At 42.1% G+C, this 14,096-nt stretch overlaps 2 protein-coding genes across 2 annotated transcripts in view; both read left to right on the top strand.

Moving 5' to 3' along the window:
- twsg1a (twisted gastrulation BMP signaling modulator 1a) overlaps positions 1–6,767 on the top strand; it is a 13,278-nt gene extending 6,511 nt beyond the window's left edge. The window contains exons 3-5 of the mRNA XM_014020126.1: positions 1,653–1,752; positions 4,772–5,032; positions 6,312–6,767. Of these exons, the coding sequence (XP_013875580.1) occupies positions 1,653–1,752; positions 4,772–5,032; positions 6,312–6,493 (543 nt within the window). The 3' untranslated portion in view covers positions 6,494–6,767. The remainder of the gene's footprint in view (positions 1–1,652; positions 1,753–4,771; positions 5,033–6,311) is intronic.
- A 1,114-nt stretch (positions 6,768–7,881) lies between these two features.
- The window catches only part of ralbp1 (ralA binding protein 1), a 10,684-nt gene continuing 4,469 nt past the window's right edge, over positions 7,882–14,096 (top strand). The window contains exons 1-5 of the mRNA XM_014020124.1: positions 7,882–7,951; positions 9,980–10,277; positions 12,364–12,795; positions 12,871–13,220; positions 13,586–13,747. Coding sequence (XP_013875578.1) covers positions 10,034–10,277; positions 12,364–12,795; positions 12,871–13,220; positions 13,586–13,747 — 1,188 coding nt within the window. The 5' untranslated portion in view covers positions 7,882–7,951; positions 9,980–10,033. The remainder of the gene's footprint in view (positions 7,952–9,979; positions 10,278–12,363; positions 12,796–12,870; positions 13,221–13,585; positions 13,748–14,096) is intronic.

The raw sequence follows: 14,096 nt of genomic DNA, 5'->3' as shown, positions 1-14,096 counted from the left end.
GATTTTTTCAAGTCTTACAGATATTTTAAAGACCTCATTTTCAAATTCATCTAACTTGTCAGAGCCTATAGGATGATTTAAATAAACAATAAATAACATCAAACAGCCATCTTCCAACCTGTTCTGCCGCTAGTAATAAGTTACTTTTTCCTCTCCTTTCCTCATGCTTCGCAGCAGGCGCTTTCATGTCCGCAGCTGAACCCCCCCCCCCGCGGGTGTGAATTGTATGGACTTTTTTGCAAAATTTATGGATTTTTAGGGCTCTTTATACAGGTAAACATCCAAAGAGGTTGAAATATATGCGAACCGGACCGAACTTCAGTCAAACAAGACCCAACACTTTTATTCTGATTTAAACTAGCGATCTTTTGAGCAGCTGCAGCTGTATGCTTTTATTTTTTTATGTCAGGCTGTCGGAGCGCTCCTCCTCCTCTGTCTGGTGCTGGTGTGGGGTGAAAATCGTCCACCTCAGACTGTTCAGAGATGTAACTATCTGCGATACTGTGGTCACTCTCCATGTAGCATCAGTTATGCTAATGCTAGCTGTCGCTTTCTCTCGTCCTGGCCACACCTCCGCTCTCTAACCCCCCCCACCTACCCACTTTGATGCATTTTTCAAATTTCGCCTTGGGGCGGAGTTACCTTTTCACAGGGGGGGTAAGATACACTTTAAAGATTTGGTATCTGTAGTATCYATATTTCAATATCCATCCACACATCACTAGTTTCAAAACAAAGAAAGTGGCTATTTTGAGAACTGGCAACAATTTCAGAGTTTGCAACTCTATTTTTGGTGTTAATCCTAGGTGGTTCCTGTGCACATGTGGGTTTTCTCCAGGAACTTTGGTTTCTCCTCACTGATCAAAAACATGCATGACTAAATTGGTGACTAAATTATACTTATGTATCCCTATTCTGGTCCAACTGTTTTAATAACATAATTAAATCAGAAATTACAGATTTAATGAGATGTGGGAAAACATTTTGCATATTTCTTGTCATGTTGAACTTTAAAACTATTTTTTTCTACCTAAAATGTTTTAACGTCAACAGAAATCAGAAGAAAAAAGTTATTTGACATTCAGACCCTCYTTTTCTCCACAGTTGCTATAAAAGAGAATAATTTTAGCGCTGGCAACGTGTCAGGACTTGCTTCTTTCTTAGATGGAAACTTTTTTTTTTTTTGCGTTATCTACGTCTTTGCGGACCTCTCACATTCCTCCACGGACTCGTTTCACGCCTCATGGAGCTCTCAGAGGCTCCGTCCTGTACTGGAAACCTGATTTAATGTCATGTTTCTTGTTTGAACAGCTTGTCTACATGTTGTCTTTAGTGTGCTGCTGCGTGATGTTTAACTCTGAAAATTAGAGGTGGACTGATACGGCTGAGAGCAGGACGGCCGACAGATGATTTTTAGGTCTTATTTAACTTTAATAAACATTTGGTTCATTTAAACAAACAAAAAAGTGAATAAAGTTAGCCTAAAAATATTTGCTAAAAGTGCATTTAAATTATTGGACAAAAAGAAGAGTCAAAAACATCTGAGGGTTTAAAAATATAGCTGTTTCAGCTGTGTTTTCTCTCTCTGGCTGATGAACGTGTTGCAGATTTCTCCACAGCTTCTGTTTAATGGTATTGTGTGTTTTCTGCAGGAGCTGTGCCAGTGTCGCCCGTCTGATGGGAACTGTTCCTGCTGTAAAGARTGCATGTTGTGTCTGGGAAACCTCTGGGAGGAGTGCTGCGACTGCGTGGGTGAGCTGGACTCTATAACAATTACYATCAGAATGTTCCAGATGCAATCTTAGGTGAAATCTGGACATTAGAGACTCGATGTTTCCTGACCCACATGGGGTCCCGTTCGGAACTTTAAGAAGCGCTGCTTCAGTGGAAAAGAAAAATAATAATAATCTACTGGAGTTTAGGTCCAGTTTCTACTTTCAGGTGTWCCCCTTGGCCTTTTATTTGGACCCCCCCCCACCTTTTTTTTTTGAATAATAGATAAAACAGTTCACTGAGAAATTGGAAAATTCAGAAAGTTGATGCATCTTAACAAAATGCAATTCTGTTTTTGCAATTTTTTTTACTTGTTATTGCGCGTATCTCACAGGGCTGAGACTGTTGGGGGTTTAGGAGGCAGTTAAATTTCTGTAAACCCGCACAAATCTCTCCTGTGATAGAAGCCATCAGAGGCTAACAGCCCTGATCYTCCAGGTCTAAGAACATCGATGAAACATTCGTTTTAAAAATGTGGTCCGGTAGATTGAATCATAAATGTTGAGGGGCGGCTACGTTTGGTGGATATGAACAAAATAATGTGCACCACTGGGAGTACAATTTTGCAAGCAGTGCAGTTTTTAAAAACTGGTTGTGAGATTGTCAAACAAATCGGTGCAAACTTTGTACTGGTCTGTTGTGGTGAAGAAGGAGCTGAGCTGGGAGCTGGTTCATCTYCATTATTACTKCTCATCTATGGTCACAAACTTTTGGTAGTGACCAAAAGAATGAGATCGCAGATACAAGTGGTCGAAATTAGTTTTCTCTGCAGGGCAGCTGGACTATTTTAGAGTTGAGAGGTTCAGTTCTCCAGGAAAAACTCAGACTAGAGCTGTTCCTCCACATCCAGAGGAACCAGTTGAGGTGGTTCATCTGGTGAGGATGACTCCTGGATGCCACCCTAGGAAGGTGCTTTAGGCATGTCCGACTGAGAGGAGACKCCGAGGAAGACCCAAGACACGCTTGAGAGACTCTGACTGTGTCTAAATTCAGGGACTGTGTCCTTTGAAGGACCTGGTCTACATGGTCTGGGTCCTTTGTCAACCACGAAGACCTGAAGAAAGTGGCTGTGACTTTGGATGGTCTAGCCTTTAGATTTATTCCTGCCCTTTCCCCTGTGTACGTCCTGTCACCTAGCAATCGGGGCAGCACTAAACAGAAGCAATGAAGATCAAAATTATTAAAATAATAACATCTTAATATTATTAATGTTATGAATTAACAAAATGAGCTTGAAGGCAATACATGAAGAACTAAGGGACCTGCCATATGAAGTCATTTAAGAAGAATAATATCAAAAAGGTTTCTATGCAAATGTCAAAAGCCCAACAACACAACCGGGATAGGCAAAATGAGAAGAATACACGGGACCCGACCCGTCCTACACATCAGGGGACAAAGAGGACACATTTATGGGCCACAATTGAAGGAGCTTTGGAATTTAGACAGCCTTCAGTGCATCGCTGTGACGTATTGGGCCTTCGAAGGATGCAGCCCCTGAATTTGGATACAGACATTGTCTCTTGCTTGGATGGACTGATGGATGGACTGATGGATGGATGATGGATGGATTGCTGGATGGACTAATGGACTGATGGATGGACTGATGGATGGATGGACGGATGGATGGATGGACCGGTGGATGGATGGGTGGATGGTCAGACGGATGGATGGACGGATGGATGGATGAATGGATGGACAGATGGATGGATGGACAGATGGATGGATGGATGGACCGGTGGATGGATGGGTGGATGGACTGATGGATGGATGGATGAATGGATGGATGGGTGGATGGACTGATGGATGGATGGATGAATGAATGAATGAATGAATGAATGGATGGATGGACAGATGGATGGATGGATGGACCGGTGGATGGATGGACCGGTGGATGTACTGATGGATGGATGGATGAATGGATGTACAGATGGATGGATGGATGGATGGACAGATGGATGGACTGATGGACGGATGGATGGACTGATGGATGGATGGAATGATGGATGGATGGATGGATGGATGGATAGATGGACTGATGGATGGATGGATGGATGGATGGATGGACTGATGGATGGATGGATGGATGGACTGATGGATGGATGGATGGATGGACTGATGGATGGATGGATGGATGGATGGATGGACTGATGGATGGATGGACTGATGGATGGATGGATGACTGATGGATGGATGGATGGTCTGATGGATGGAATGATGGATGGATGGACTGATGGATGGATGCTCAGAACATGACCTCATGATTGACCTGCAGGAACATGTGACATGTGTTCAGGGCTCCGGCGGCTCTGACTCGGGGTGGGACACGTGCTCAGCAGAGAGTCTCAGGTCTGCTTTGACAGACAGAAATGATTCTACTTGTTGACAAGGAGGTTTTATTAAAGTGCTTTCATGTGGAACACCAGAACAGGAATCTGCGCACTCTCRGCTGTTCTGCTGCCCAGATGTTGACTCTGTGTTTTCCTCCTCCTTGCACTTTGCTTTGAGCAACTTTATGTCTTCATTTGTTCTTCTTTTCCCCTCCACGCCAGCTTAAGTTTCCACTTAGGACATGTTTTCTGGGCCGAACGRCGCCTGCTTTGAAGTGTGTCTGTGAGCGGTTAAAGGAGAGTTTGGATTTTTTTTAAAGGGAGCGAGGGATGGAGCAGCCGTGAGTTAGTTTTATCTAAAACAGCTGCTCCGGCTCTGCTTTTAGCATCGGTTTGTGATCCAAATTCCTTGTTAAAGTCCGCTCCCCCATTAGGCGATTTACTCGCTCGTCGTAAATCACTTCAACTCATTAAAAAAAGGTCAGGAGGATTATATCCGACGACTTGGGGCCTTTTTGCCAAGTGATTACTACTGTATGTGGGGATGAAATGAAGTGTTAAAAAAAACTTAATTAAGACAAGCTTTTTGACAGCGCTGTGGGTTTTTTTTTTCACAAACTGCCCCAGTTTAACTTCCTCGTCCATCTTTTTATTTCCTCTCCCGTCAGGGATGTGCAACCCCAAGAACTACAGCGACTCCCCCGCCACGTCGAAGAGCACGGTGGAGGAGCTGCACCACCCCATCCCCTCGCTGTTCCGCGCCCTGACGGAGGGCGAGGCGCCCATCAACATGATGGTGGTGTCCTTCCCCGTGTCCGAGGAGCTCTCGCACCACGAGAACCTGGTGTCCTTCCTGGAGTCGCTCGACAGCCAGCACCAGAACGTGTCGGTGCCCGGCAACAGCATCCACACCAGCTACGACAATCAAGGTACCACCTGGAAACGGGTCTCCTTTGTGTCTTTGGTCTTATGTCAAAATATTAGTGATGATGTCACAAAACAGGAAGTTCTGCTCCTCCAAAAATATGCTGAACATTCTTAAAAGCATTCACTTTTTTACCGTGGAGTCCTAAAAGTAGAGAAAACTGTTAAAAGAAACAATAGTCCACATCTGTTTTTGTAGACCAGACCAATTCAAGATGGCTGCCACAACCATATGACTTAAAAAAAACACAAAAACAAATGGTTAAATCTGGAAATTATGACATGCTAGTAGCTGAGACTCATCCCCAACACACATTATAAGCACTAAATTGTTCAACATTTAGAGTCATCCCATTTCATGATGGATGCTAARGCTAACTGACATTAGCCAACTTAAAAAATGGCTGTAAGTCAGCCATTTTTTTTTTTTTTACAAATGTCAGTTTTACAGATATTTAGCTAGAATTTCATGTGGTAGTAGTTGAGATTCACTCACAAGACAACCTGAGAGCAAACACTTTGTAGTAAATTATGATACTTTCACCACCGTGTCCCACAGATGGGATACATTTCCAAAACTGAGGTTTATTTCTAGGCTTGTTTTGGCATCCATTGTTGTTTTTTCATATTGCTCAAAAAAATTTAATTCTAAAAGATTAAAGCTTATTTTTCTCCTAACACAGATACAAGTGAAATAAATCGGTTCTCGCTTTTATTTTGAAAGTTTACTTGAAAGAACAACTCGACTTTATTGAGAAAAATAGTCCAAAAATTCAAAGTCGGGACATCTGCAGAGGGGGAAAAAATGTGTTCAGGGCTTGTGTTTGAGCTCATTAACGTTTTTTATTTATTTGGGTTTTTTTTGTTAGCACTGCCACTGTAATAATAAAGCTTCTGAATAAGTGAATCAACACGGCATACTTTACAAACGAGTCATGCCTTCACATAGGTTTTTCCAGTCGTTACAGGTTTTGTCATCTGGATTTATGAACTCTGACTTGGCCGGCGCTGCCAAACAGTTTCTATTTAAAGGAATAAATATCTGGGATGAAAATGTCCTGCTGCTCGTTTTATTATTTTTTTTCCCATTTGAGGTTGTTTTGACTCTATAATTCAAACTGCTCAGCATAAAGTAACATTCCCACAAAGCTGAGCAGTTAACTCATTACAACCCACCAAAATAAGTAAAAGTGGAACCGCTGAGGGTTTTAAATATAAATACCTGTTTCTATAAAACCGATTTACTGGATCTGTGACTCATGTCGCGTGCTTTATCCCCCCCAGAAAACATGTGCACGGTGGTCTACTTCGACGACTGCGTGTCCATCCGTCAGTGTAAGCTCTACTGTGAGTCAATGGGAGGATCAAAGTACCGCTGGTTTCACAACGCCTGCTGCCAGTGCATCGGGCCRGAGTGCGTGGACTATGGCAGCAAGGCTGTGAAGTGTCTGAACTGTTTGTTTTGAAAGGCGGTGGTGCAGCGGCGACATGTTGGTACCAAATGTCTGGGCTGAACCGGAGGACTGAGGGCAGAGGCACACATGACTGTCGTATGTTAGCATTCCTCTAAATCTAACCCCTTACAAAATGTTTTTACTCTGCCGTTCCACTGTATATTTTAAGACATGATTCAATAGTGTGTGGGGTTTTTTTTTACTAGAAATGTATATGAGTAATGTATTTTTGCATTTATATTCTGCTAAATCTCAGTCTTGTGCCAAATAAAGAAAATATTTGGTATACTGTTCTCTTTCTTTTCGWTCATCCTGTTAGCAAAATATCTCATGACACCCGCCCCATTCAAGATGGCTGCCGCTCATCAACCTTAGCAAARACAAAAATAATCACAACTCAGTCAATTTTACAGATAAGATGGTGAAATTTGGTGTGGTAGTAGCTGAGAGTCATACCCATCTRATACTTTGAGTGCTAACAGATATAGCAGGGTTGAAAAGCAGAGCATAATGTGAATTTTGTCAAGAAATTTCAGTTTTGAACTTTGTTTTGTGAAAGATGAATAGTAAAAAGAGTGGCCTAAATTTCAAAAAAGTTGTTTCCACCTCAGTTTTCCTTTCTGCGACTATAATCATAATGTTTCACGAGTCAGGAAARGCATCATTTCCTGGGAAAACAAAGTTGTCATTATTCCATTCTGGTCCACAGGTGTTCAGCTCTCAGTGACCGTCCCTTGCAGGCCAAGAGGAAAACACCGAATGGTGCCAATCTCTCATCGCCACACACAAACGCTCTTTGTGGTGCCAGCACGTTTTCCCAAAAAGCAGCAGGGCGCCCTATCACTGATTATGTTCCCAATTGGCATGCAACAGCAGTTTGGACAGACTCGTCTTGCAGGCGCACAATGAGACCTTGTTTGTCTATTTTTTGTGTGAGCGTGTGTGTGTGTGTGTGTGTTGTATCCCGACCTCATTTCGCCACTGCAGCTGTGGTTTGGTGCAGACGGTGCCAACATGGATCATCAGAGGACTAATTTGTTTCGCATGTTGGGTTGACCATCAGCGCCGAGTCCAGCCGCAGCGTTTTGGGAAAAGTACACGATTCYAAAATAGCAAGTGGTTTTAGCAAATTTAGATTTTCTACTGCTGTTRCAAAAAACACTGTTTGACAGTTTCTCCCCCATGTAAGCAGTTGGATGAAAATGATGAATGCTAAATTTAATTCATTTTATGTCATCACCAACAACAACTATGACCTCAGGAATAAACAGAAGTGTCATATTTTTAAAAACATTAACAAAAATCGTTTTACCACGGATGATGTTATCAAAAACTATCTTTGGATCAATAAAGATTCATTTAACTACATTTCCCATAATGCACTCGGGTACTTGCGCAGGCGCAAATGGGTTTATTTGGTGTGTACTCACAACCGGAAGCTCCGCTGAGGAATTGACCGAGCAGGACTTGGTAAAGTTTCTTTCCTTTGACGTATTGCTCGTTCAACAACAGCACAGCGATGTCGAAATAAAGTTTAGCATCTTTGTTAAAATATATAAACATCGAGTATGTTTTGTGTGCATTAAATAATTCTTTATCGTAACGGGCAGCTTTGCAGCTAGCATGAATTAACGTTAGCATAATGGGCCGCTCCATTCAGAGGAGAGCTGGACTTRATGACAGCTTAAAACTAAATACGAATCGTTTCAAACAACAAGCATAAATAATCTAACGACAGTCTGATAATATATGAATGCTGATGTGAAGTTGATTTTCACGTAAAATTGTTAAAATGTGTAGAAAACGGATTGATCCACCCAAAAGCGATGAAATCTTAAGAAGACTTGTTTTATTAATCGTTTAGTGCAGAAAGTTAAGACAATGTAGAGAACATTATATAACTGGTTTTCTTCATCTATTATATCTGTATTTACTGCACTGCGCCATACTTTCAATGAGAAAGTGGTTAAAACGAACTGACGTGTTAGCTACAGCTTTTTTTTTAAAGTAAATTTAACAACTTCCTGTTTTGGGTTCTGTTTCCTGCTGATCACAGATCAGGTGCTACCGCTTTCATCAGATGCACGACTGTTTATGCGGTTGATAGAGAAGAATTGGGAGTTTTGTTTCTGTCTGCTGTTTGTGACAGAAGAGACATGATGTTAGAYTGATGAGAATGTGATTGAACGACAGAAGCCCCATCTGGTGGGTAGATATCACTGCTGCAGTCTGTCACAACCCACAGAAACATGGATGGTGTGCTTTAGTTGTGGTGTCTGATTTTTCTGATCAGTAATCCAACTTATATATAGCATATATTGAGTCAAATAAAATTGATTTATCACAGCTAAAGATGGAGACGGTGGCATTTACCAACAAAAAATACAGGAGATGAACTGGAAGAGGCAGAGCTGGAGATGCTGAGGTTCTCCTTGGGAGTGACAKGTGACATTAGAGAGACAAGACTGAGATGGTTTGGACATGTCCAAAGAATTAATAGTGGGTGTATTGGTATGCTATAGATGCAGTTTGAGAGGACAGAGAGATGCAGCCCTAAAGTGGGAACAGCCAAAAACAGACGAAGATTATCATAGCTAAAGATGGGGAAATAACATAAATTTATTTAGAGAATGAATTATTTCTATTTTTTGTAACTTCATCACTTGATTTACAACATTTCTGCTTCRTTAACAAGTTAATAAACTCAATCCAAAAAGACTCCAGGTCAAGATGCAATCTTGAGCTCTACCAACTGCACCGTCATGCTGCCTTGATCGATAGTTTTATGAAAGTTTGTCTTTGGTTGCTTTTTCACTCCTTTCCAGTCTAGTGTCAACTYTAAAGACTCAATACTCTATTTCCTCTGAGGAGTGTGTTTTCTTTGTTTGTTTTAAGTCGTGCAYCTCTGACTAATGGACACTTCAAGGGTAAAAGGGCAGCTGAACCCGTCAAGTTGTCTAATGTTGTTTACATWTAACATTCAACTTAGCAAATAATCAGATTTAAGTGGGACTTTTACCAGCAACTTGTTATAAAGACACATTTTGTTTCCATTCTTTCTTTTGAATCTATAAAAATGACCAAAGACAAAAGGTTTGAAGACATTAAAATTACATTTTAGCCTCAACAAGATGGTCAAAAAACCTTTCTACAAACAGATCTGCATCTTATTTAACAAAACTTCCAAAAATTATTAGGAAAACTGTATTTAAATATTATGCCTTTGAAAGAATAGTCTTGAAAGGAAATTCTGTCCCAAATGTTTGACACTAATTTATTCTGCTCATTTATACATTTGTTCCTAAAGCACTTCTAAACAATACAGAGTGGAAGTATAACAATAATTATAGTTATTTAACAATAATTGTGTTTAAATATGTGTGGATCAAAGTGAAACCTGTTCTGCTGCATCTGTGTCCGTTTTCCTCAGTGACGGTATTAAGCTCAACTCAAAACAGCGTGTTGTGTCAGAGCTCAYCACGTCTCTGCTCACTGCAGGTGTGATGGAGAGGTGATGTTCCAGCCCGAGCGGAGTTGAGGCCAGGAGGAGCCATGACTGAGTGCTTCCTGCCCCCCAGCAGCAGCCCCGCAGAGCAGCGCAGGGCGGAGCACCCGGGCGGCGTGGCCCGCACCCCCAGCTCCGAGGAGATCAGCCCCACCAAGTTCCCCGGGTTGTACCGCGAACATTCGCCGCCTCARGATGGACATCACCACGAGCCGCCCGACGCCTACGTCTCCGACGACGACAAGGAGCACGGCAAGAAGAAGAACAAGTTTAAGAAGAAGGAAAAAAGAAGTAAGATGAGTTTTTTTTTACTGAGTCATGTAACAGATGAKAAAGGAGCAAGAGAGAAAGTGTTTGGTTAATGTTTCAGGCTGGAATTAAATCAACTTTATTGCATTGATGTGGCATAACTGGAGCAGAAGGATGTGGTCATTGTTTAAACTGTGACGAAAGCACTTTTTAAAACATTTAACYTTTATCCAAATGCAAACTGAGGGTGTAGGAACTTGAAAAAGGGTGATTTTTGTGGCTTATTTTAATGAAAGATGGTCTGACGATTTATTTTTTCAGTTGTAAAGTTTCCTCGAGTGTATTTTAAAGACACACTTTAAATTATGCTTTTAMCTATAATGATTAAAAAATATTTAATTTAAGAAATATCCGATATTTGATTAACAAAGAGAAATTTTGGCTTTAATTCAGAAAAATATTGATGAGAATGACGGCTGAGCTGCAGCTGTGACATAAAATGAACATCCATCCATCCATCCTTCCTTCCCGCCTGACGAACCTATGCAGGTCATCAGCTACAGATTTCTGACYTTGACAGTTCTCTTTCAGCCTCCTCTGGGAAGTTTCTGTTGAGCTCACGCCACAGTGTCGCCATGATAATATCATTACAACAACCTGCATAAATAGGTCGATGACGTCTCCGGACGCAGCGATCTGATCAAATTACACTGCACACAGTCTTTTGTCAAGACTCTGGTAATAAATGTGATTTAAAAACTTACCGCCATCACTCACATGTTATTATTTAGAACTAAAACTCTGTATTTGAACATTTATATACATCTCTTCATAAATTATAAGGGGGTTATTTTATACCTGTTTTTATTTTCTAAGTCAGAGGCTTATATATCCATCCATCAATCGTCTACTGTTATCATCAGTTCGTGTTCATCCTCTTTGTCTATTGACATGAAATCTCGCAGATAATCCCATTTTGCAGTAAATATACAGGATCAGTCGTCTCCAATTTTTCATTTTGTTTGRATTTCACTTATAAATTTGTAAAACATATTTTAGGACAAATAGATTTACATGCAAATGTGTAACTGACAAACATGCAACATGTCAAATATAAACTTTTACACATACCTGTCTGTATGTAATATTCAGATGCTTTTCATACATTTACATCATCAAACCTTTTCATTTTATTTTTATTTTTGTATTTTGTATGTAAATGTGTGTTTTTTTTAATGAAATGAATAACTTTGATAATATCATCAGCATTTAGCTATGCAGRCCCWTCCACATGGAATAACTTGCAAAATGATGTGAAATTACAGGTCAGTTCAAATCAACCTTACATGAGCTTTATCTACCATCACTGACCTGTCAATGCTACYCATATGTTTTATGATATTGAGTACGTTTTGCGCTGTTTTTTACTCTATACGTTTTGTTTTTATTTTGTATATCTTATATTATTATCTGATATATTCTCTATGTGACTTGGTTATGTTGTTTGCTTGATGTTTTGTTCCTCCTTCACCTTTTCCTTATGGGTGTCTCTGGTACCTGCCAGGCTGACATCGTAAATAAGAAGTTATTCTTAATGTATTTCRTGATAAAATAAAGGTTAAAAATCAATCAATCAATCCGGTTGGGGTCAGTAAACTCCATTTAGGAGAACTGATTTTAATCAGGTTCTGTTTATAAGAGATGTTCCCACTTTTCCATCCTGTTTTCTCTCGTAGCGTGGGCGTTTGTCTCCGCTCTCCACTTTGTATCAGTTTTCCATCCCTGCGTGTAGCTCCTGCTGGGAAACAGAGGAAGAGACGGACAGTTTTCAGGGCGACTCCCACAGATCTCGTTGAAGGTCTGATAAACCGGCCGATATGATAACAAGGGCAGAGGCCCCTCGTGTCTCGTTCGCTCTGAGGAACGTGGTGACTGTAAGGTGCTGTGGGAGCTGTGCTAAATCAGGGGCTGACCTCTTTTCCGAGTCCCCGTTCTCTCCCTCCCCTGGTTTCCTTTCTCTATCACACATCTCTCTTCCTGTTTGTATTTCGCTGCTATCGTCGTTCTGTTGTAAGAGGAAGATAAGAACGCAGGAGCCTTTAACCTTTTTGTTTRAAACCATTCACAGCCGAGGGATACGCCGCCTTCCAGGAGGACAGTTCAGCAGATGAAGCGGAGAGCCCGTCCAAGATGAAGCGCTCCAAGGGAATCCACGTGTTCAAGAAGCCGAGCTTCTCCAAGAAGAAAGAGAAGGACTTTAAGGTGAAGGAGAAGGGCCCCAAAGAGGACAAGGCCAAGGACAAGAAGTCCAAAGACCTGACGGCTGCAGACGTGGTCAAACAGTGGAAGGAAAAGAAGAAGAAGAAGAAGCCTGCTACGGAGGCAGAGCCCGTCCCGGTGGAGACCCCCACCATCCGGCCCATCTTTGGAGCTCCTCTGGCTGAAGCTGTGAAGAGGACAGCTCTGTACGACAGCATCCAGCTGCCCAGTGTCTTCAGGGAGTGCGTGGACTACATCGAGAATTACGGCATGAAGTGCGAGGGCATCTACCGGGTCTCAGGTATCCTCAGCTCTCCTTCAGAATAAACGGTAAAACTTGGCTCCGCCCACTCGCAGTAACGTCTCTTTCTGTCAGGCATGAAGTCGAAGGTGGACGAGCTGAAGGCAGCCTACGACCGGGAGGAGTGCCCCTGCCTGGAGGAGTACGACCCCCACACGGTGGCCAGCCTGCTGAAGCAGTACCTCCGCGAGCTGCCGGAGAACCTGCTGGGCCGAGACCTGGCCCAGCGGCTGGAGGACGCCTGCGGCCGGCAGACGGAGGCCGAGAAACTGTCCGAGTTCCACAAGCTGCTGGCGGAGGCGGCACCGCAGAGCCGGCTCCTCCTCTCCTGGCTCGTCACGCACATGGACCACGTCATCGCCAGGGAGGCGGACACCAAGATGAACATTCAGAACATCTCCATCGTCCTCAACCCCACCATACAGGTCAGACGCTCCGAGAGCACCGACAGCACAACTTCAAACAGAAACGTAGCTTTGATTCAAGCTCAGACCTTCCCTGAGCAACAAACCTGCCAAGTTCATCTTTGAAACCCTGGCCCAGTTCTGTGAAGCTAATTTATCACCACAGGAGGCCTCTCTGTGGCTGTCCCACTTATTCTGAGCCAAACACATCAATATCCACAACACATTTAAAAAAGTGTTAATGAGAGGAATCCAGGATCATGAGGATAATGAGGGAAAATAAATTTGCAGGAATTTATTCCATGAAGAATCCGACCCAGAAACATTTCAGCTGGTTTTCACAGGCCTACTTCAAGGGTTTAGACTCATTTTCATCTTGGTTTCAGATCGGGAATCGTGTCCTCTACATCTTCTTCACCCACGTGAAGGAGCTGTTCGGAGACGTCGTCCTGAAGCCGGTGGTGCGGCCGCTGCGCTGGTCCAACATGGCCACGATGCCYGCTCTGCCCGAGACGCAGGAGAACATCAAAGAGGAGATCCGACGACAGGTGGGTTCAGTCTTCTACCACGTTTTTTTGTTCATAATAAGAAATTTAAAGGGATCCAGGATTAGTTGTAACATTAGACTTTATTTGATAAACATTTATTTTAAATGTAAAATAAAGACTGTAAAAATACTGTAGGCTGTTTAGTTTTTATAATTTTTAAACTAAATTTTTTTAATATATATTTTTATATGGACTGAGCCATTTTATTTACACACAAAGCATTCTGGGTAAATGATGACGTGGATAGGTCCTCGGAGCGAGGCTGCTAGCGAGCTATATCCACCCTGAAGGTTAATCTTGGACAATATCTGATGATCGACTCTTTTAAATGAAACCAGAGAGCGTTGAC

The sequence above is a fragment of the Austrofundulus limnaeus genome, unplaced genomic scaffold (assembly GCF_001266775.1).
Source record: "Austrofundulus limnaeus strain Quisiro unplaced genomic scaffold, Austrofundulus_limnaeus-1.0 Scaffold241, whole genome shotgun sequence".
Classification (NCBI taxonomy): domain Eukaryota; kingdom Metazoa; phylum Chordata; class Actinopteri; order Cyprinodontiformes; family Rivulidae; genus Austrofundulus; species Austrofundulus limnaeus.
The sequence above is the reverse complement of the archived record's forward strand: the minus strand, read 5'-3'. Positions and strand labels throughout refer to the sequence as shown.